Consider the following 25,475-nt stretch of genomic DNA (forward strand, 5'->3'; position numbering starts at 1 on the left):
ATTTTCACAAAGTCTGCTGCCTCAGTTTTTATGATGGCAATTTGCATATACTCCAGAATGCTATGAAGAGTGATCAGATGAATTGCAATTAATTGCAAAGTCCCTCTTTGCCATGAAAATGAACTTAATCCCCCCAAAAACATTTCCACTGCATTTCAGCCCTGCCACAAAAGGACCAGCTGACATCAGGTCAGTGATTCTCTCGTTAACACAGGTGAGAGTGTTGACAAGGACAAGGCTGGAGATCACTCTGTCATGCTGATTGAGTTAGAATAACAGACTGGAAGCTTTAAAAAGGATGGTGGTGCTTGAAATCATTGTTCTTCCTCTGTTAACCATGGTTACCTGCAAGGAAACACGTGCCGTCATCATTGCTTTGCACAAAAAGGGTTTCACAGGCAACAATATTGCTGCTAGTAAGATTGCACCTGAATCAACCATTTATCGGATAATCAAGAACTTCAAGGAGAGAGGTTCAATTGTTGTGAAGAAGGCTTCAGGGTGCCCAAGAAAGTCCAGCAAGCGCCAGGACTGTCTCCCAAAGTTGATTCAGCTGCGGGATCGGGGCACCACCAGTGCAGAGCTTGCTCAGGAATGGCAGCAGGCAGGTGTGAGTGCATCTGCACGCACAGTGAGGCGAAGACTTTTGGAGGATGGCCTGGTGTCAAGAAGGGCAGCGAGGAAGCCACTTCTCTCCAGGAAAAACATCAGGGACAGACTGATATTCTGCAAAAGGTACAGGGATTGGACTGCTGAGGACTGAGGTAAAGTCATTTTCTCTGATGAATCCCCTTTCCGATTGTTTAGGGCATCCGGAAAAAAGCTTGTCCGGAGAAGACAAGGTGAGCGCTACCATCAGTCCTGTGTCATTCCAACAGTAAAGCATCCTGTGACTATTCATGTGTGGGATTGCTTCTCAGCCAAGGGAGTGGGCTCACGCACAATTTTGCCTAAGAACACAGCCATGAATAAAGAATGGTACCAACACATCCTCCGAGAGCAACTTCTCCCAACCGTCCAAGAACAGTTTCGTGACGAACAATGTATTTTCCAGCATGATGGAGCACCTTGCCATAAGGCAAAAGTGATAACTAAGTGGATCGGGGAACAAAACATCGACATTTTGGGTCCATGGCCAGGAAACTCCCCAGACCTTAATCCCATTGAGAACTTGTGGTCCATCCTCAAGAGGCGGGTGGACAAACAAAAACCCACAAATTCTGACAAACTCCAAGCATTGATTTTGCCATCAGTCAGGATGTGGCCCAGAAATTAATTGACAGCATGCCAGGGTAGATTGCAGAGGTCTTAAAAAAGAAGGGTCGACACTGCAAATATTGACTCTGCATAAACTTAATGTAATTGTCAATAAAAGCCTTTGACACTTATGGAATGCTTGTAATTATACTTCAGTATACCATAGTAACATCTGACAAAAATATCTAAAAACACTGAAGCAGCAAACTTTGTGAAGACCAATACTTGTGTCATTCTCAAAACTTTTGACCATGACTGTACATTAAAAGATCTAAGCTTCCTTAAAAAGTACAGTCTGGATTGGGCTTTTTTGTAAACACTGTGAGAATTCTCCTTCCAGTTCAGTTTGTTGTCCACTATTACACCCAAGTACTTATAAGTGTCAACAGTGCCAATCTCTTCACAATTAATAGAAATGGGATTAAAAACATATTTATTTTTCCTAACATCTACCACTAGCTCCTTGGTCTTCAGTACATTCAGGTCCAAGTAATTGGCCTCACACCATTTCACAAAGGACTCTGTTTTATCCCTGTGATGAGCATCTGATGACACAGGTAATGAGCAAGGTACATTGTACCAATCTCCCTGCAAGAAGAAACACAGAACCAATAGGTGGAGGCTTGGGTGGTGGGTAGTTGCATATTATCGAGCAACCAACAGCAGTAGACAGCAGAGAATGAGTGAGTAAAACTGATCAGCTAAATAGACCGCCATATTAAGGTAGGAAGTGTTTGTAGAATATCATTGTTGTGATGTCAGCTGATGCATCGCTGAAGCCAAAACTAGGGTTACCTCTATCAACTACCCTGCACTTGATTGTTTGCTGTGTTAACTGAGTAAAAGGATGCTGGTTAGTTATCCTGACTGATCTATCAGTTAATGTGAGAAATACAAAAATAATGATATGCTGTTCATGTCTATTATTGTGCCCATTTACATATATATATATATATATATATATATATATATATATATATATACATATATATATATATATATATATGTATGTTACACTCGTAGAATGTGTGAGTGAATTTGCTGTAGAATATGCTTTTTCATCCCTACAGTGAAATTCACAGTCCCTGTCCTCTTTTGTTTAACCAAAGAGAGAATTGATATTTTGTCAGCGGAACAATAATCTCTTCACACCATTTTGTACACTCTAAAATTATTTCCGGTCGACTTCCACACAGAGGCATTGCATTTATATTTTTATGACACCCCCAGTAGCCTTAGTGTGTTCACAAGAGAAAAGTAGGTCAATTCTGAGGTGTACTTCTATGCACTCCTTTCTTTTCAAAATGGTATCCTGCTGGCTCAAATTGTCACTTTTCATTTAGATTGCACCTGACAGAGAAACAATGTCTCCAAATGCCATATTCATCCACCCAACTGTTCCTGAAACCCAAATGACTAGGAGTTTAGGCTATTTACTTGGGCTAATCTCTGAACAGATGAGTTCCTTATCCTTTGCGATATGATGTCAACATTACAGTGGTGACTCGGAAATCTTGGCTTAGCCCTGAGTTCAATTGCAATTCACAGTTCCATCTGGGAGATGTTTTGTTGCTTTTAAAACATGATCCTTATCCCGTCCACAAAATTACAAACTGTCAGAGATGACTGACATATTGATATAGAAGGGATGTGCAATGTGCATGTTCACTCAAAATAACATTTTTCAATAACCTTTTTTTCTTTGTCCTCCCATAAATCTATATGGGGTCAGCCAGCCAGCCAGCCTAGCCTGAGTGACTGTGTGATTGTCCCCCAGCCATCTCTCTACAGGAGGCAGATTTTACTTAGCACCACAAATTAACCTGTAATGTATCACAATTATGTTAATTAAAGGGGCAATCAGCAGTTGATACATTCATTTTTCAACGTATATATTTATTATATGTTCCCATTGATTCTTGAAGAATATAATTTGCCTGACTGTTTCTCAGACTTTAGTTCAACTGCCATACCCATCAGAACCCAAAATATAAGCTTGCTTTACTCCAATGTTTGCAAACAACGTAAATGTAAACAAACACCATATAGCCTCATAACATGGTTAAAACTATAATTTTGGTATCATGGATGCTCAGTCCTTGCATCCATAGCTCTGTCTATGAATTTAAGAGTGGTTACATTTCTCCAGCCCCATACCACAGCTTTTTACAGAAACAAGGGTGGGGAGGCCGCCTTGATATTGTTTCTACTGCGGATTGCCACATTAACTCTAAATCAACTACTGCAAGACTAGAATAAAAATAACCCAATTTATGTGGCGTAGTCAGTAGTCTTATAAATGTATGTCCATACAGACATACAACCTTTACTTAATGTAGCGGTTTAACAGTGTTTGAAATTCATTCATTTCTCTACATTCTCCAGTTTTACATGTGGAGCAACATGAAGTGATTCAAAATGTTTGACATGAGCTTCTGAGGCGTGTGGGAGTAGAATCCATCTGTCATCTTATAGTTGGAGACAGATGTTAAGGATAGACACAGCTCTCTCCGAGTGAATTATATTTACTGTTCATTTGGTGGTGTTAATGTACAGTATGTATTCAACTGTATACATTATTGTGTTTGTCATTGTACAGTATGGCTCACATTCCCTTTTTACTTCCAGGTACACTCTGGAATAGCAGATGTTTCCTAATGCCCACAGTGTTTTTATCCATCCTTTATTTATACAGGCTTTTCTTACTTCTTTATTCTTAATAATTCCACTGCATATTATCTGTTTATTTTACCAGATATGATCTCCCATGAAATTATGTTCTACTCTACTAAATGAGAGCATTGCTCGATCACTGTTAGTCAAGAACCTCTACTAGACAGACACATTGAATGTGACTGTACTGTTTGCCATTGGTGCATGTGTAATTCCTGCCTTGTAATGCATGTCTTGGGTATTAGCACATCTAAGTTAGGGATGAGTCAGCGTTATTAAATGTTTTGTCCCATTTACAAAGATTTCAAGGTGCCTTAATTAGCCTTTTGGCTATAGCCAGTATACTGTATGCGGTTGATTTCCATACCACTTTCTCATGGCCAGAAACTGCTCATTGTACTGTATGTAAAGCAACAGTAAAATAATGAGAGCATTAGGCTCATGGTAGTATGGTGGTTAGAAAGGTTTCTGCTAATGGGGTAGGCTAGCCAGTAGCCTATTTTAGGGTGACTTGTGGCTTTTGCTTTAGTGGGCTAGGGTTGTGGATCAGGAAGTGCTTTCACTTTTCAGTGCCAGACACTGAGGGAGTGCTTTCATCTGTTCAGCCCCATCCAGATCTGATCTCTGAACCAAGCTACGGCCTGAGGAGAAACAGCCTGCCAGATATGGTGGGGGATAGGGACTACAATGACAGTATAGGATGGCAGCGTATGTCGTTCTGGAGGAACTTTTAGATTAGATATATTGCAGTAATTACTAGCCTTTAAAGTAACTTTCCAGATTTCTATGAAATATTACCTATAATAATTACAATAACAGTGAAATAGTGCATACATTTGCTGACCCATTTGCACATTTATGAGTGTATTGAATTGCAGTGGGGTGTAACTATCTATCCGTATACAAGTGCTATATTTCTCCAGAATTTGACAGCTACCCCTTTCAGAATCTCATTCATCATGTCATCACGGTGATGTGTCTAGGTCAGAGGATGAAGAAGTCAATTTAATTTGGTCACCAAATGCACTCACTCTGGGCACTTTTCCAAAGAGACAAATGCTGTTTGTGTGTTGCTCAGTGACCTAAGATAAAACGTGCCTATCATATTATGTTGTGGCCTCAAATATAATCTCAGTCTGGCTATGAGCCTATGATGTTGTATTGTATTTGTGTATGTATTTTTTGTGTATGTATTTTTAGAAATCAGTGTCTCCTGTATTTCAGTAGATGCTTACTTTAATTAAACTACAAGAAAATATAATGCTGAGAAAATAAACTTCAATGTCCAGTGCTAGGTCGCCCAATTTTGTCCTTAGGCTGTTCCTTTTTTAGAACTCATGAGTCAATGTTTGACCCGCTTGACTTTTTGGCTTTTTAAATTCAGGCAAACTTTACCCTCGCCTTAATTCCTCTTTGAAAATAATACCTTAATCTCTACGGTGATTTGACATGCTCCAGTTTTTCTCTGTGTCTTTCAGGTCATAACATTTCATTTGAAATGTCTGGAAAGCGAAACTGGCATAACTGGCTCAGGTGGATGACTTGCATGGAATATGGATTCAGTAATACATCACTATGTAAGAGCCTTTCATCTGTAGAAGCCTGGAAAATAATCTGAATCTAGGAGAACATGTTAAGGATTATTAATATATAACTAACCTAGGAATTATACCTTTTTCTTAGACATGATTATGTTTTTTATTCGTTTTTGATCACTAGCAGGTAAAAGGAATAATGGTCTGGGGCTGTTTTTCATGGTTCAGGCTCCTTAGTTCCAGTCAAGGGAAATCTTAACGCTAAAGCATACAATGACATTCTAGATGATTCTGTGCTTCCAATTTTGTGGCAACAGTTTGGGGAAGGCCCTGTCTTGTTACAGCATGACAATGCCCCCGTGCACAAAGCGAGGTCCATACAGAAATGGTTTGTCCAGATTGGTGTGGAAGAACTTGACTGGCCTGCACAGAGCCCTGACCTCAACCCCATCGAACGCCTTTGGGATGAATTGTAACTCTGACTGCGAGCCAGGCCTAATTGCCCAACATCAGTGCCCGACCTCACTAATGCTTTTGTGGCTGAATGGCATGTTCCAACATCTAGTGGAAAGCCTTCCCAGAAGAGTGGAGGCTATTATAGCAGCAAAGGGGGGACCATCTCCATATTAATGTCCATGATTTTGGAATGAGATGTTTGACAAGCAGGTGTCCACATACTTTTGGTCTTGTAGTGTATACACAGAAATCTTAGTTTCCCCTTATCCAAGCTGAAAGTAAGCACTGAAACTACCTCTAGTACCATGGTTTGGAAAGAGAAACAGATATCTGAATAAAGTAGCTTCATCATGCGTAATGTACAGATGGTTAGTCAGAGATCTGTACTCTTTCCCTGCACCAGTGCTTCAAATAACTGCTGACTCCGTGGAATAGCTCACAGGCACAAGCCTCTGAACCTGCTCCCAAGCCCTAATTTCTTCACTGAAAGAGCGTGCTTCACAAAGACAGTATGATATTAACACAGAGAAATATTAAGTATCTGGGGAAATCCTCCTTGTCTTACAAGTGTAGAACTGGGGGTGTTTGAGCTACCGTACAAGACTTTGCCTGTATTGCTGTGAAAGTATTAGACTATTCCCAGAATGCCACCCAATTAATTTGGATGTACTTTGTCAACTCTGGAGTGTCTAAGTACAGAGGAGGATGAATCTTTAGGGAGAGTCAGAGATATAATCCAATTCTGTCAATATCCTGAAATTACACTCAAAATGTATTCGGTCGACCTGTCATCTGTGAAACAAGGCATTTGCCGTCCCCTATAGTACTGTGCATTACTTGCCCTTAGATTTGAGTAGCAGCATCAGAAGCTGCTGTATAAAATGCCTCTGTCAGTGGATCAATGAACATGTCTAGTTAGTTTTGTTGAAAAGGGTCAAATGAACAGGCTCAATGTGTTTGGTTTGGTAATGTCATTGATTGTTTTGCCTTGTCTCATGGGACTCATGTTGTCTGTTTGTTCCAAACGATTTAACTGAAGGTGTACTGCATTCAATCAAACTCTGTTTCTTGTTGATTCTTTATTGTTAAATATACATTCACTGCTAAATAAAAATGTTGATTTTGAGCGGCGGTCTTACGGTTGATTAGGAAATACCATTGAACTCAGAACAATTCGATTTGACCTGGGCTTCACTAATTTTTATTTAACCTTTATTCAACTAGGCAAGTCAGTTAAGAACAAATTATTATTTACAATGACGGCCTACACCGGCCAAACCCGGACGACGCTGGGCCAATTGTGCGCCACCCTATGGGACTCCCAATCACGGCTGGTTGTGATACAGCCTGGAATCGAACCAGGGGTCTGTAGTGACGCCTCAAGCACTGAGATGCAGTGCCTTAGACTGCTGCGCCACTCGGGAGCCCAATAGTGTGATCCCCTGATTTTGCATACATGTTAGCTGTATGCATAATCAGGTGTTGTCCTTTCACTCGTGTCTCATGTGTTCAAAGGTAATAAACCAGATTGCATGGTCATATCTTACTGTCCCTATTCATCCCCACTGCCACTTACTCATCTAACCCTGCTCCTCTAATCTATCATCTTGACAATATTTTGTATAAAAAGGTCAGTGAACATGCCTCACTTTTGCATTTTTCATACATTACCATACCAATATGCTAGTTGAATACATCATGATTTTGTATAACTTGTTATACAAAATAGAGACAATCATACAGTAGCACAATGTTGAAAATAAAATAATGTGCAACTGGACAAGAGCAACTATGATGCATTAAGCAGGACTAATTCATTTGACATTTTCGGATAATTTTTCATTAAATGGACATAACATAATGCAAATCATTAAAGATGCACTATGCAGAAATCGCTCAGCCATTTCCTGGTTGCTAAAATTCTAATAGTGTGCCTAATTTCAGTTTGTGACAAAACAAACAAGTATAGTGTAGAGAAACATTGTACCATCTAAACCGCTGTGAAATGTATTTTCCATAACCCAAAATATTGTTTTTCAGCTGTTTTGAAGCTGATGTACAAACCTGAAAGTAAAAGACTAAAAACAAAACTTAAGAACGGGAAGCATAGAAATAGTGCACATAGAACAGATCTATTGCTTCTTAGACTTGCTTTCAATGATAATGATAGATCTATACCACACATTTCTATGTGAATTTGGTTGGGTCGCCCAAAAAGTTACATATTGCAGCTATAAGAGTATTTAAAAAAGAAGAAATCAAATTCATGAAGTATCAAGGAGATAAAAAAGTACCGTGAAATGTAGAAAATGGGGAAATGCAAAAGGAAAAATTTCAGTTCAAAGTCAATTAGCTACAGTAAGAGGTTTTAAAGATATGCAAATGTATTAACTGGAGGATTAAGAGGCTTTACAAATCCCCTTTCATGAATAAACATTGTTATTCCTAAAGTGTCCAGAGTGGCAGATTTTTTAAAAGAGTGGTAAACTTTGAACTGAGGGACGAGGTAACAATCCTTTCTCGGCTCACAGGAGAGCGCTAAGTGAAAGACTGTTGTGTCACTTATCAACTTTATAACTGCTACTGCAAGTGAAAGATTGAAAGAGTTATCGATTGTTGTGTAACTATTATCAACTTAATAACTACTACTACAAGTGGCATAATGTTATGTAACTATTATTGACCTAATAAATAATAACTTGACTATAAACAGTACCAGTCAAAAGTTTGGACACACCTACTCTTTCAATGGTTTTTCTTTATTTTGACTATTTTATACATTGTAGAATAATAGTGAAGACATCAAAACTATGAAATAACACATATGTAATCATGTAGTAACTAAAAAAGTGTTAAACAAATCTAAATGAATTTTATATTTGAGATTCTTCAAAGTAGCCACCCTTTGCCTTGATGACAGCTTTGCACACTCTTGGCATTCTCTCAACCAGCTTCACCTTGAATGCTTTTCCAACAGTCTTGAAGGAGTTCCCACATATGCTGAGCACTTGTTGGCTGCTTTTCCTTCACTCTGCAGTCCAACTCATCCCAAACCATCTCAATTGGGTTGAGGTTGGGTGATTGTGGAGGCCAGGTCATCTGATGCAGCACTCCATCACTCTCCTTCTAGGTCAAATAGCCCTTACACAGCCTGGAGGTGTGTTGGGTCATTGTCCTGTTGAAAAACAAATGATAGTCCCAATAAGCGCAAACCAGATGGGATGGCGTATCACTGCAGAATGCTGTCGTAGCCATGCTGGTTAAGTGTGTCTTGAATTCTAAATAAATCACAGACAGTGTCACCATCAAAGCACCCCCACAACATCGCACCTCCTCCTCCATGCTTCACGGTGGGAACCACACATGCGGAGATCATCCGTTCACCTACTCTGCATCTCACAAAGACACGGCGGTTGGAACCAAAAATCTCAAATTTGGACTCATCAGACCAAAGGACAGATTTCCACCGGTCTAATGTCCATTGCTTGTGTTTCTTGGCCCAAGCAAGTCTCTTCTTCTTAATCTTCAACATAGGAATGCTACCAAAAATAATTTTATGAAACTGGTTACAATTGACGGAGTAACCCATGATTCACCAAATTATATTTTGAAGGAGGAAACAAAGTACTTTAAGCATATGTTTTCGTTTCAGTCGCCTCCATCTCCTCTAACTGAAGCTAATTGTAGAGTGTTTTTTTCTATTGATAATGTAAAATTAATTAATGTGAAGGTGAAATTACAGAGGAGGAACTTCTGGATGCAAGACTTTAAGCCCAGGAAAACTCCAGGGTTGGATGGCATACCAGTCGAGGTATACCAAACCTTTTTTGATATACTAAGAGGACCGTTATTAGCATGTTTTAACCACTCCTATGTAAATGTTGATTATCTGACACTCAAGAAGAAGGGCTGATCTCATTATTACTGAAACAGGATACAAGTGGAAAATATTAAAGATCCAGTCCATTAAAAAAATTGGAGGCCCCTTACACTTCAGTGTTGTGATGCACAAATTCTAGCAAAATGTATAGCGCATAGAATTAAAAAGGTATTGTTGGATATTATTCATTCTAATCAGACAGGTTTTTTACATGGAAGATACATTGGAGATAATATAAGGCAAGTATTGGAAACAATAGAACATTATGGAAAATCGGAGAAACCAGGCCTATTCATAGTAGACTTCGAAAAGGCATTTGATAAAGTACGACTGGGGTTTATATATAAATGCCTGGAGCATTTCAATTTTGGTGAATCTTTTATAAAACGGGTAACCCTAGGTGTAAAATAGTAAATAATGGCTATTTCTCAGGAAGTTTTAAACTGTCAAGAGGAGTGAAACAAGGTTGTCCACTATCGGCATATCTATTTATTGTGGCCATCGAGATGTTAGCTATTAAAATCAGATCCAACAATAATATCAGGGGATTAGAAATCCAGGGCTTAAAAACAAAGGTGTCATTGTACGCTGATGATTCATGTTTTCTTTAAAATCCACAACTAGAATCACTCCACAGCCTCATAGAGGATCTAGATACATTTTCTAACCTCTCTGGATTACAACCAAATTATGACAAATGTACTATATTACGTATTGGATCAATAAAAAATACAATTTTTACATTACCGTATAGTTTACAAATAAAATGGTCTGATGGTGATGTGGATATACTCGGAATACATATCCCAAAGGAAATAAATGATCTGACTTCAATAAATTATAATAGAAAGTTAGCAAAAATAGATAAGATCTTGCTATCATGGAAAGGTAAATACCTGTCAATTTGTGGAAAAATCACCCTGATTAACTCTTTAGTATTATCCCAGTTAACCTATTTACTTATGGTCTTGCCTACGCCTAGCGAATCGTTTTTTAAATTATATGAGAAAAGAACATATTCCATTTTATTTGGCACGCCAAGACAGACAAGATTAAACGGGCCTATTTATATAATGAATATGAATTCGGAGGACAGAAATTATTAAATATTAAAGCATTAGACCTATCACTAAAAGCTTCAGTCATACAAAAGTTATACTTAAATCCGAACTGGTTCTCTAGCAAATTAGTAAGATTGTCTCACCCAATGTTCAAGAATGGCCTTTTTCCCTTTATTCAAATTACAACCACTCACTTTCAGTTATTTGAAAAGGAAATCATCTCCCAGATATCACTATTTCTAAAACAAGCCATAGAAAGTTGGTTGCAATTTTAATTTAATCCTCCAGAAACGACAGAACGAGTAATGCAACAAATATTGTGGTTACACTCAAATATACTATTTATTTTTTATTTTTTTTATTTCACCTTTATTTAACCAGGTAAGCCAGTTGAGAACAGGTTCTCATTTACAACTGCGACCTGGCCAAGATAAAGCAAAGTAGTGCAATAAAAACAACACAGAGTTACATATGGGGTAAAAAAACATAAAGTCAGAAATACAACAGAAAATATATATACAGTGTGTGCAAATGTAGCAAGTTATGGAGGTAAGGCAATAAATAGGCTATAGTGCAGAATAATTACAATAGTATTAACACTGGAATGCTAGATGTGCAAGAGATTATGTGCAAATAGAGATACTGGGGTGCAAAAGAGCAAAATAAATAACAATATAGGGATGAGGTAGTTGGGTGGGCTAATTTCAGATGGGCTGTGTACAGGTGCAGTGATCGGTAAGGTGCTCTGACAACTGATGCTTAAAGTTATTGAGGGAGATAAGAGTCTCCAGCTTCAGAGATTTTTGCAATTCGTTCCAGTCATTGGCAGCAGAGAACTGGAAGGAATGGCGGCCAAAGGAGGTGTTGGCTTTGGGAATGACCAGTGAGATATACCTGCTGGAGCGCAGACTACGGGTGGGTGCTGCTATGGTGACCAATGAGCTAAGATAAGGCGGGGATTTGCCTAGCAGTGATTTATAGATGGCCTGGAGCCAGTGGGTTTGACGACGAACATGTAGTGAGGACCAGCCAACAAGAGCGTACAGGTCACAGTGGTGGGTAGTGTATGGGGCTTTGGAGACAAAACGGATGGCACTGTGATAGACTACATCCAATTTGCTGAGTAGAGTGTTGGAGGCTATTTTGTAAATGACATCGCCGAAGTCAAGGATCGGTAATTGACAAAAATACTTTATTTTTTTGACAAAAGGTTTAAAAAAGGTATAAATTGTCTGTCGGCCTTGCATTAAAGAACATAATTGGTTAAGGAAAACTGTGATAAATAAAAAAGTATATCAGATTCATTTAAGGACCAAAGGATTGACAGCCGTCCCATATAGATTGCAAAATAGTTGGGAAGATATTTTTGACGTACCGATCCCATGGAATAGTGTTTATGAACTGTTACGCAAAACAACACCGGATTCAAAACTTAGAATCTTTCAATTTAAATTATTATATACAATTCTTGCTACCAATATAATGTTATTTATATGGGGGATACAATCATCCCAGCTCTGCAGATTTTGCTGCGAAGAGACAGAATCATTAGATCATTTGTTTTGGTACTGTCCATTTGTAGCTTGTTTTTGGACACAGGTCCAGGAATGGCTAAAGGATTGCAATATTTACCTGGAGCTAACCCTGCAGATAGCCCTACTGGGTGATCTGAAAAGTCATAGTCAATCGATCAATAACATAATAATACTATTAGCAGAAATGTTTATTTTCAATTCACAATCTGTAGAAACAATGAGAATAGAAATATTCAGAACGTTTGTGAGACATCACAGTACAGTTGAAATATATATGGCAAATAGAAATCCTATATGGGTGGTGTTAAAGGATAGATGGGATGTGTTGAATGGAATTGAAGGATGGGACTAATTACAACTAACAACAAACAATAACAAGATAACTAATCATGTAGGCACGCTGTGTCCAGGTTGTAGGTTGGGAGCTTTTGTGAAGGAGCACAGTTAGAAAGATATGGCATATAGAAGCAAACCAGATGGACATCATGAAAATGATCAGAGAGGTTGAGAGTAAAAGAAGTTCAGGAGAAAGAACAAACAAAATGTAATTATTGTAAAATTGACTGTCCATAAAATGTAGATAGTAAGTATAAGCTGGAAGTAGAGGCCTAAGCATTGTTGTTCACTAGTTTACTCCATGTAGGGAAAGGGTGGCGGGGTTGGAAAGTAATAAAGTGGAATATATATATATATTTTTTTAAAGGATATGTATGTGTATGTATGTATCTATATGTGTGTGTGTATGTATATATGTATATATGTATATGTATATATATATATATATATATATATATATATATATATATATATATATATATATATATATATATATTTATATACACACAACAACAACAACAAAACATGGGGGATTGGAAGTGATGCAGACAATTACATTGATGGAAGTTACTATCTATCTGCAATATTAAGCTGATCTATCCCCCAACAAAAAAAAGAAAAAAAAAGAAAAGTATCTTCTTCTTGTTGGTGTCCTTTAGTAATTGTTTCTTTGCAGCAATTCGACCATGAAGGCCTGATTCACGTAGTCTCCTCTGAACACTTGATGTTGAGATGTGTCTGTTACTTGAACTCTGTGAAGCATTTATTTGGGCTGCAATCTGAGGTTCAGTTAACTCTAATGAACTTATCCTCTGCAGCAGAGGTAACTCTGGGTCTTCCTTTCATGTGGCGGTCCTCATGAGAGCCAGTTTCATCATAGCGCTTCATGGTTTTTACGACTGCACTTGAATAAACTTTCTTGACATTTTCAGTATTGACTGACCTTCATGTCTTAAAGTAATGATGGACTGTCGTTTCTCTTTGCTTATTTGAGCTGTTCTTGCCATAATATGGACTTGGTGTTTTACCAAATAGGGCTATCTTCTGTATACCACCCCTACCTTGTCACAACACGACTTATTGGCTCAAACGCATTAAGAAGGAAAGAAATTCCACAAATTAACTTTTAAGAAGGCACACCTGTTAATTGAAATGCATTCCAGGTGACTACCTCATGAAGCTGGTTGAGACAATGCCAAGAGTGTGCATCTAGGCAAAGGGTGGCTACTTTGAAGAATCTCAAATATAAAATATATTTTGATTTGTTTAACACTTTTTTGGTTACTACATGATTCCATATGTGTTATTTCATCGTGTTGATGTCTTCACTATTATTCTAAATTGTAGAAAATAGTAAAAATAAAGAAAAACCCTGGAATGAGTAGGTGTGTCCAAACCTTTGACTGGTACTGTACATAACAAAAAACATCCCCTTTCAAAATCCATCAGTTTAAGCTAGAGATATCTGGGGGGTTTTGCATTTGGATGCGTCTCAATCCACTTTATCCACCAGTGTCGCACTTCCACATCTGCTGTGAAAGGTGGCAGAGCTAGAGCGGTGTTTGTCAGACCATGAGACATCCTGAAAATCGGTCTTCTCACGTAAACGACTCTAGCGTCCGAACGGTTTGACCAGAAAAAACTCTCACAAACACGATGTTGTTCTCCGTTTTGCTCTCCGATCCCCACAAGTGTCAGAAGACTTGTCTAAAATCGGTACTGTCGATGTGCCAACTTCTGTTTGATAGCTTCCGAACCGCTTGGGCCACAGACTAATGTGACCCCACAAACATGACGATGTTCTCCATTTTGCTATACGACCCCCACAAGTGTCACGGGACTCGTCTGAAGGTAACCAGTACCAGTTTTAATAAACAAATGGAACTATGAGGGTAGTTTTGTGCCTACCCCAAGAAAAGGGGTTAAATATGCGTTAAAAAATGCATGTATATTTCCTTTATTTATTTTTCATCTCCTAGATTTAGGACATCAACTTCAAAACCTTGTTTCTTATGATATATTTTTTGAATGTCCTATGTAATGCGTTTCTATGGGCTTTAGTAGTAAATTGTTTAATATTCTATTTTTATACCTAAAGGGGTCCTAAAATTCCAAATCAAACAGCTAAATAATCCATAGTATGATCATCCTAAAACAATTCCATATGTCAGCTTAGCATCCTCTAAGGCACAGGAACTATGGTGGTCTTTTTGAAACGTAGGTATTACATAGATCATGCATTTTATCTTTGGCCTATTGGAGCGCTGTGGCATTTATGAATGCCAAGGGAAGCCAGGCTTCCCCAAAAATAAAAATTTCAAATGTCTCTTTCGTCTCTCTTTGTTTAATAATTGTCCTTAAATTCGCAAGTAGCTGAATATACTGTATCTCAACTGAGAAATCATCCGAGGAAGGGAAACAGCACTCCTCTGTCTCAGTATGTGTAGCCCATGTATCTGATGCTGTCTGGCCAAAAAGAGTATGACATGTTGCTGTCCTTAGCATTGAATTCAATAGCATGGGAAGCCAGACAGAATTTGTCCTTCCTTGATAATAAAATAATAGCCAATCAGCGTTGAGCTGAGCTATGTGAGCTCCTAGCGTAGCAATACATTTTTAAGGGAGGCTAGTTTGGATTTGGCTTCACACATATCACCAAAGCGAAACGTAATTATTAGCTTATGTTCTGTGTCGTTTTCCTGCATTAGATACAAGTGGGGAAAAAATGTATTTAGTCAGCCACCAATTGTGCAAGTTCTCCCACTTAAAAAGATGAGAGAGGCCTGTAATTCTCATCATAGGTACACGTCAAATATGACAGACAAATTGAGAAAAAAAAATCCAGAAAATCACATTGTAGGATTTTGTATGAATTTATTTGCAAATTATGGTGGAAAATAAACTTAGTTTAAGCACAGGGGACAAGCAGTATTCAAGAAGATTATATATTTTTTACATCCATTAACAGTTTTTATTACTTTTTTTACCCGGTCATGCAAAAAGACAGCCATGCTTACTGAGGTTGACAATATCATTCGGGTACCAGGATTGGAGCAGTGCATGGTGTGCACAAAGGCCAGAGATCATTGGACATTGTTTTTGAATGGCTCATTACTGAGCCCTGCTGGGATAAAGATTACATCGCCCAGAGCAGTGCTCTGAAACAGAAACTGATGCCTTACTTTTTTGGGACTCACAGAACCACTGTTTCAGGCCCTACAGAACAAATCTCTTGACATAAGGCATTCATGTGTACGGGTTGATAGTACACTGAATGCCTCGAAAGCCATCAGAAGTGATGTGAAGTTTCAAGGGATATACAGTATGACAACACTGTCCAGACTGTTGGAATGGATGGGATGACTATACCGTGGGTGGGATGACTATGAGAAGGGACTCAACCACCGGGAAAACGCTGACAATGACCCAGGCCTCCTGAACATATACTGACGATTGTACTTCGAAATACTTGATGGAATCATACTACGACTTCTTTTGTGTTCTTGATCATGGGTTATGTCCCGAGTACTCACAGCAAGAGGGGTTTCCTGACAGAGAATTCACACAGCTGTTCCAAACGTACCCTTTCTTTGACCACCAGAGGTTGAAAAATGAGCTGCAGGTAGTCTATGCTGATGCCTCCTTCCACAAACCACCAGGTGTGCAGCTGAAATTATAAGTGAAAAATTACCTGACCACCACTTTACCCGAGGTATGCAAGACCCTGAAACAGATGCTCACCATCCTCGTTACAAGTGCATTAGCTGAAAGGTCATTTTCCATTCTGAAAATGATTCAAACCTACCTACGCAGAGGCCCTGTCCAGCTGGTGGTGCTTACAAATAGCGGAGGCGGGATGCCACACTCTCCGGTAACTCTCCGTGGTCCTGTATCAATAGTTAGAGTGCACTGTTTTAATGCACATCTTGGGGTTACCACAGGTAAATATCAAATCAAATCAAGATGTATTTATACAGCACATTTCAGACATGGAATGCAACACAAGGTGCTTCACAGTGAAAACAAAATAAATAAAAAACAATGGAAAAAAATACTGATATATTTACTACACAACAAACATAAGAGGATAAAACATTTAAAAATAATTTTTAAAAATGACTAAAAACCACAGTGTTGGCCCCCATCAGGTTCTCTGGCAGGCTATTCCAGAGGCTGTGGGCATAGTAACTAAAGGCTGCCTCTCCATGCCTCTTGGTCCTAGGCTTTGGGATAGTTAAAAGGCCAGCGCCAGAGGACCTGAGGGACCTAATGGGTACATAACTTAAACAGGAGACAAAGGGCTGTGAGACAGAGGTTTAATCCTAGACACATGGAAAGTGGGATGTATATGGAGGGTGAGGGGCAACAGAAGACGAACAGCGGTGGGGCTAAGGATTTTAGAGATGGGGAAAGGGCCGATAAAATGGGGGGAAAGTTTATGGGACTCCACCCGGAGGTGCAGATCCCGAGTGGAGAGCCATACCCTCTGCCCGAGACGATAGCGGTACCTGGAGGTGGTCTTAAGATGACCGGACCGGGCTCTCTTCCAGGTACGCCGACAGTGGCGGACGAATATCTGGGCCGAGGGTATGCTGACTTCTTCCTCTTGCTCAGGGAAGAGCAGAGGCTGCTAACCCAAGGAACGCTCGAAGGGCGAGAGACCAGTAGCCGAGCAGAACAGGGTGTTGCAGGTGTACTCCACACACACAAGTTGCTGGCTCCTGGTGGTGGGGTTTGCAGAGACGAGGCAATGAAGAGTCATCTCCAGGTCCTGATTGGCTCGCTGCGACTGGTCATTAGATTGGGGATGAAACCCGGAGGACAGGCTGGCCGATGACCCAATGAGGGTGCAGAACGCCTTCCAGAATCGGGACGAGAACTGAGGACCACGATTGGAGACCATGTCAACCGGAAATCCATGGATCCGGAAGACGTGCTGAACCATGAGCTGGGCCATCTCTTTGGCTGAGGGTAACTTGGGAATTAAATGGGCGGCTTTGGAAAACCTATCCACTACCATAAGCATGGTGGTGTTGCCATCGGACGGAGGGAGACCAGTGACAAAGTCCAGGGACATATGGGACCAGGTGCGGTGAGGAACAGGGAGTGGTTGAAAGAGGCCTGCCGCAGAGTCTTATTCTGTGCACACACAGTGCAGGCGGCGACGGATGTGGAGATGTCAGGAACCATGGTGGGCCACCAAAACAGTTGTCGGAGGAAAGCCAGGGTCTGGTGGGAGCCGGGATGGCAGGTAAGGTTAGAGTAATGAGCCCATTCCAGGAACGGGGATCCGGGCAGAATCTGGGACAAACAACCGGTTAGCTGGATGTGGAGCGATGGAATTCACGTTTCTCAGCTTTAACAAACAACTGGTTCTCCAGGAGGCGATGGAGGACTTGTCGGACGTGGAGAACATGCTCTTGAGCCGAAAATGTGTTATTTCTTACATTATTAGCCCAGGAATATGTTTGTGTTATTACATATAGCCGGAAATTTATTTTGGATATCAGAGCGGCAGTAACTCACCAGCAATACGACAGGGAATACGACTTTCCCAAATTGGATCGTTTGTTTGTATCCCCCAGGGCAATTGAATTAATTCCAGAAACTGATCCAAAACACCGCTGGCGGAGGAGAGGTATTCGGAGTGGTATTTCTAGTGAGTATATTACTCGCTAATGTTCATCCTCTGGATAATAAAGTAGATGAGCTCAGGGTGAGAATCTCCTTCCAGAGAGACATCAGCGATTGTAACATACTCTCGGGATATACTGTCATTGTCCATACAGCCAGCTGGGTTCTCAGTATATAGCGCAGACAGAAATAAAATACTCTCCGGGAAGAAGAAAGGCGGGGGTGTTTGTTTCATGATTAACCACTCATGGTGTGATTGCGATAACATACAGGAACTCAAGTCCTTCTGTTCACCCGACCTAGAATACCTCACAATCAAATGCCAACAGTATTACCTCGCAAGATAATTCTCTTCGGTTATAGTCACAGCCGTGTATATTCCCCCCCAAGCCGATACCACGACGACCCTCAAAGAACTTCACTGGACTTTATGTAAACTGGAAACCACATATCCTGAGGCCGCATTTATTGTAGCTGGGAATTTTAACAAAGCAAATTTGAGGAAAACGCTACCGAAGTTCTATCAACACATGGACTGTAGTACTCGCGCTGCTAAAACACTCAACCACTGCTACTCCAACTTCCGGGATGCCTACAAGGCCCTCCCGCGCCCTCCCTTCTGCAAATCTGATCACGACTCCATTTTGCTCCTCCCTTCCTATAGCCAGAAACTCAAACAGGAAGTACCCGTGCTAAGGACTATTCAACGCTGGTCTGACCAATCGGAATCCACGCTTCAACATTGTTTTGATCACTCGGACTGGGATATGTTCCAGGTAGCCTCCAAGATTAACATTGATGAAAACACGGATATGGTGACTGAGTTTATTAGGAAGTGCATAGGAGATGTTATACCCACTGTGACTATTAAAACCTACCCTAACCAGAAACCATGGATAGATGGCAGTATTTGAGCAAAACTGAAATCGCAAACTACTGCATTTAACCATGGCAAGGTGACTGCGAATATGGCCGAATACAAACAGTGTAGTTATTCCCTCTGTAAGGCAATCAAACAGGCAAAACGTCAGCTCAGACACGAGACGTATGTGGCAGGGTCTACAGACAATCACAGACTACAAAGGGAAAACCAGCCACGTCCCGGACACCAATGTCTTGCTTCCGGACAAGCTAAACACCTTCTTCACCTGCTTTGAGGATAACACAGTGCCACCGACGCGGCCCGCTACCAAGGACTGTGGGCTCTCCTTCTCTGTGGCCGACGTGAGTAAGACATTTAAGCGTGTTAACCTTCGTAAGGCTGCCGGCCCAGACGGCATCCCTTGCTGCGTCCTCAGAACATGCACAGACCAGCTGGCTGGAGTGTTTACGGACATATTCAATCTCTCTCTATCCCAGTCTGCTGTCCCCACTTGCTTCAAGATGTCCACCATTGTTCCTGTACCCAAGAAAGCAAAGGTAACTGAACTAAATGACTTTCGCCCTGTAGCACTCACTTCTGTCATCATGAAGTGGTTTGAGAGGCTAGTTAAGGATCATATCACCTCTACCTTACCTGACACCCTAGACCCACTTCAATTTGCTTACCACCCCAATAGATCCACAGACGATGCAATCACCATCGCACTGCACACTGCCCTATCCCATCTGGACAAGAGGAATGCCTATGTAAGAATGCTGTTAATTGACTGTAGCTCAGCATTCAACACCATAGTACCCTCCAAGCTCATCATTAAGCTCGAGGCCCTGGTTCTGAATCCTGCCCTGTGCAACTGGGTCCTGGACTTCCTGACGGGCCGACCCCAAGTGGTGAAGGTAGGAAACAACACCTCCACTTCGCTGATCCTCAACACAGGGGCCCCACAAGGGTGCGTGCTCAGGCCCCTCCTGTACTCCCTGTTCACCCATGACTGCGTGGCCATGCACGCCTCCAACTCAATCATCAAGTTTGCAGACGACACAACAGTAGTAGGCCTGATTACCAACAATGACGAGACAGCCTACAGGGAGGAGGTGAAGGCCCTGGAGTGTGGTACCAGGAAAATAACCTCTCCCTCAATGTCGACAAAACAAAGGAGCTGATTGTGGACTTCAGGAAACAGCATAGGGAACATGCCCCTATCCACATCGACGGGACCGCTGTGGAGCAGGTGGAAAGCTTCAAGTTCCTCGGCGTATATATCACTGACGATCTGAAATGGTCCACCGACACAGACAGTGTGGTGAAGAAGGCGCAACAGCACCTCTTCAACCTCAGGAGGCTGAAGAAATTTGGCTTGGCACCTAAAATCCACAAACATTTACAGATGCACAATTGAGAGCATCCTGTCAGGCTGTATCACCGCCTGGTACGGCAGCTGCACCACCCACAACTGCAGGGCTCTCCAGAGGAAGGCGAGGTCAGTACAGGTGCATCAAAGCTGGGACCGATAGACTGAAAAACAGCTTCTATCTCAAGGCCATCAGACTGTTAAATAGCGATCACTAGGCGGCTTCCACTCGGTTACGTAACCCTGCATATTAAAGGCTGCTGCCCCATATACATAGACTTGAAATCACTAGCCACTTTCATAATGGAACACTAGTCACTCTAATAATGTTTACATATTTTGGCTTTACTCATCTCATATGTATATACTGTATTCTATTCTACTGTATTTTAGTCTATACCAGTCCGACATTGCTCATCCTAATAGTTATAATATTGATATATTCCTTAATTCCATTATTTTACTTTTAGGTTGTGTGTATTGTGTATATTGTTGTAAATTGTTAGATATACTGCACTTTTGGTGCTAGAAACACAAGCATTTCACTAGACTCGCAATAACATCTGCTAAACATGTGTATGTGACGAATACAATTTGATTTGATTTGATTTGAAAGGGAAAATACAAGGATTTCGTCGAGGTAGATGAACAAGAACCGTTTCAACATGTCACGGAGCATGTCGTTGACCAGTGCCTGGAACACTGCGGGAGCGTTGGTCAGTCCGAATGACATAACCAGGTACTCACAGTGCCGCTAGCCATGTTAAAGGCTGTCTTCCATTCGTCTCCTTCCCGTATCTGAACCAGATGGTAGGCGTTCCGAAGGTCCAACTTTGAGAAAATGGTCGCCCCCTGGAGAGGCTCGAAAGCCGAGGAGAGGAGTGGTAGAGGGTAATGTTTTTTTACGGTGATGACATTAAGGCCCCGGTAGTCGATACACAAAGAAGAACCCTGCGCCGGCCGGGGAGGCGGAAGGACGAATTAACCCTGCAGCCAGAGAGTCCTCAATGTACCCTTCCATGGTCTTGGTCTCCGGACCAGACAGGGAATAAAGCCGTCCTCGAGGCGGTGGAGTGCCCGGGAGGAGGTCAATGGCGCAGTCGTAGGGTCAATGTGGAGGAAGAGATGCGGCGCGGGCCTTGTTGAAAACCTCCCAGAGGTCCTGGTACTCCGCGGGAACGGCTGAGAGATCTGAGGCTTTTCCCAAGCCTGCAGGAGGACGTCCAGGGGAAGGCTGCGCCACCTTGAGACAATGTGCGTGACAGAACGGGCTCCAACCCAGGATAGAACCCGTAGCCCAGTCGATGAGGGGGTTGTGCCTCTGGAGCCATGACAATCCCAAAACCACGGGTACAATGAGCAGAAACTGCATGGACTCACTGTGGTTACCTGACACTCGCAGGTAGATGGGAACCGTACTGTGAGTGACCCTGCCAATATAGCGTCTGTCCAATGCTCTGGCGTCCATGGGAATGGAGAGGGCTTGTGTGGAGATGCCCAGCTCCGAAACCAGGGTAGCATCCATAAAGCTCCCGTCAGCCCCAGAGTCCATGAGCACCCGGAGAGATTTAGACTGGTCACCCCACAACAGGATAGCATGGAGAGGAGTATGAGTAATGGGAGATGGGAGACTCCCTGTATGGCCCACCAGCGTACTCATACCTACTGATGAGCCTGGTCTTTTACTGGACAGGTGTAATACAGACAATACAGACAACCTTTGGAGCTCAGTCTGCGTAAACGTTCCTCAGGAGACAATCTAGCCCTGTCCAGTTGCATGGGCTCCAGAAGAGGCGAGTCGACAGTCCTCGATGATTCCCGAGGGAACTCGGGCGACATCGGATTCTCTCAGGAATGCAGGCGTCGAGGACTTCCGAGATTCTTCGGATGCGAGGAGGAACCCGTGGATGAGCGCGTGTGGAACAGATCTCCTCTCCCTGCTGCGTTCCCGTAACCGCCCATCGATCCTTATAGTCAAGGCTATGTGGGAGTCGAGGTCCATGGGCAGCTCCCGGGCTGCGAGCTCATCTTTAATTCCCTCCGATAATCTGTGAAGGAAGGTGTTGAACAGGGACTCCGGATTCCAGGCTCTCTCGGCGGCCAACGTGCTAAAAACGACTGCGTAGTCTGCCACTCTACAGGAGTATTGACGCAGCCAAAGTAGCTTCTGAGCCGCCTCTCTCCAGGACACCAGAGAATCGAATACCTTCCTTACCTCCGCCATGAAATCCTCCAGACTAAGGCAAATGACCGATTGTTGCTCCCACACCGCCGTAGCCCAGGCGAGCGCCCTCCCGGACATCAGTGTTATGAGATACGCTATCTTCGAGTGATCTGAAGGAAACAAAGAAGGCTGTAGCTCGAAGATGAGGGAACACTGGGAGAGAAATGCCCGGCAGATTCCAGGATCCCCAGCATAGCGCTCCGGAGGAGGAAAGTGGGGTTCTCGAGAAGCCGGGGTAGGTTGGAAATCTGGAAGGTAACCGTTGTGGCTTGCTGCCTAGTAGATAGTCCGCAGAATTGTTCCAACAATGCATCGAAGGCATGGTCATGGCGTTCTGCCAAGGTATGGAGTCCCTCCACAAGGTTATGAAGTAACTTCTCGTGTCTTCCAATGGTGGCTCCTTGGAGCGAGACAGCATTGCGTAGCTGGTCCAAGTCTGCTGGATCAGTCATGGCCAGTTCATACTATGTTGACTCAGGATATGAACCAGATGCAGACACGGGAGGCGGATAGTACGATTCTCCGAATATTTATTATAACAAAGGGGCAGGCAAAGGGCAGGTCGAGGTTCGTAATCCAAGGCAGAGTCAATCAGGGACAGAACGGCAGGCAGGCAAGAACTTGAGAACAGGAGAAATGGAAAACACGCTGGTAAGACCTGACAAAACAAGACAAACTGGCAACAGACAAACAGAAAATGAAGGTATAAATACACAGGGGATAATGGGGGGAAATAGGAGACACCTGGTGGGGGGTTGGAGACAAGCACAAGACAGGTGAAACAGATCAGGGTGTGACACTTGCTTGACTGATACCCAGCCTAATGTTTGTTATCTTATCTCTGAAATATGCCGCAAACTCATCACATAGGTTTGCGGGGGTAGGATTTATCAGGCCATAAATGGTTGAGAAGAGCACTCTCAAATTATTCTGATTATTAGTGATCAAGTTAGAAAAATGAGCCCATCTGGCATTTCAAATTGCCTTGTAATATATCCCAATTTGCTATATCAGAATATCATAATGGACCTGCAACTGACTTTCTCCACTTCCTCTCTGCCTTTCTGCAATTTTTCACTCATCCAAGGGGCTTCCCATTTGGATGTGGCCTTTTAAAAACTTTACTGGAGCTATGGCATCGATGGTTGCCCTTAATTTGCTATTAAAGTTATCAACTAAATCATCACAAGAGGAAAGCAGAATAGGTGATGGAGTATTGTTCATTCACTCAATAAAATCTGTGTCACGATCGTTGAGAGACGGGTCAGACCAAGGTGCAGCGTGAAAAGCATACATGTTTATTTAACTCAATAAACATAATCATAAACAAAACAAGAAACAACGTAACGTGAAGTCCTCAGGCTATACACATACAAGCCTATCACGGAACATAAACAATATCCCACAACTAAGGTAGGCAAACAGGCTACTTAAGTATGATCCCCAATCAGAGACAACGAGCGACAGCTGCCTCTGATTGGGAATCACACCCGGCCAAACCTTGAAATACAATACTAGATCCTAAACATAGAAATTCTAACATAGAGTTTCACACCCTGACCAAACTACCTAGAGAATAACAGTCTCTCCAGGTCAGGGTGTGACAGTACCCCCCCAAAGGTGCGTACTCCGGCCGCACCAACCTGACTCATAAGGGGAGGGTCCGGTTGGGCATTCCGATCCGGCTCCGGGCGTGACGACCTCTCCCTCTCTGCCTCCCCGTTGCGCCCCTGGTCTGGTCTGGACCTCGGCGCGATGCTTCCCCTCTCCTTCCTCCCACGATGCACCAAGCCCTGTCTGGACCCTGGTGTGGGAGACCCCGAACCTGGAGAGGGGCGGACATCTGGGCCTGGATCGGCAATCCTCCCGCGATGCACCAAGCCCTGTCTGGAGCCTGGTGTGGGAGACCCCGAACCTGGAGAGGGGCTGACGTCTGGGCCTGGATCGGCAATCCCCCCACGATGCACCAAGCCCTGTCTGGACCCTGGTGTGGGAGACCCCAACCCTGGAGAGGGGCTGACTTCTGGGTCTGGACTGGAGCCGCTGACCGGAGCTGAACTGGACCCCGGTGGAGCGGACTGCTCTGGCTCCGGAGTGGAACCGCTGACTGGAGCTGGACTAGGCACCGGTGGAGCGGACTGCTCTGGCTCCGGAGTGGATCCACTGACTGGAGCTGGACTGGGCACCGGTGGAGCGGACTACTCTGGCTCCGGAGTGGAGCCGCTAACCGGAGCTGGATTGGGCACCGGTGGAGCGGACTACTCTGACCCCGGAGTGGAACCGCTGACCAGAGCTGGACTTGGCACCAGTGGAGCGGACTGCTCTGGCTCCGGAGTAGAGCCGCTGACCGGAGCTGGACTGGGCACCGGTGGTGCTCTACTGGCTTGGTGCGAGGTGCAGGCACGGGCCGGGCCGGACTGTAGACACGCACCTCTGGCCTGGTGCGGGGAGCAGGTACTGGGCGTACCGGACTGGCGACACGCACCACTGGTTTGGTGCGAGGAGCAGGGACGGGCCGTAATGGACTGGGAACACGCACCACTGGCTTTGTGCGGGGAGCAGGTATGGGGCGTACCGGGCTGGCAACACGCACCACTGGTTTGGTGCGGGGAGCAGGTACGGGCCGTACAGGACTGGATACACGCACCACAGG

General features: G+C 42.9%; 1 protein-coding gene across 5 annotated transcripts in view; it reads left to right on the forward strand.

The window, feature by feature from the left end:
* LOC311147146 (corticotropin-releasing factor receptor 2) overlaps positions 1-25,475 on the forward strand; it is a 130,790-nt gene that overhangs the window by 73,185 nt on the left and 32,130 nt on the right. For 4 of the 5 annotated variants that reach the window (XR_014614751.1, XR_014614752.1, XR_014614753.1 and 1 more), the window contains exon 4: positions 5,409-5,507. The exons of the other annotated variant lie outside the window; for it this stretch is intronic. Coding sequence is in view for 1 of the 4 variants with exons in the window: in XM_084183776.1 (XP_084039902.1) it covers positions 5,409-5,507 (99 nt within the window). In the remaining 3 variants the exon portion in view is untranslated. The remainder of the gene's footprint in view (positions 1-5,408; positions 5,508-25,475) is intronic. 5 annotated transcript variants of the gene reach the window in all.

The sequence above is a fragment of the Coregonus lavaretus genome (assembly GCF_964263955.1).
Source record: "Coregonus lavaretus genome assembly, chromosome: 19".
In the NCBI taxonomy this organism is placed as follows: domain Eukaryota; kingdom Metazoa; phylum Chordata; class Actinopteri; order Salmoniformes; family Salmonidae; genus Coregonus; species Coregonus lavaretus.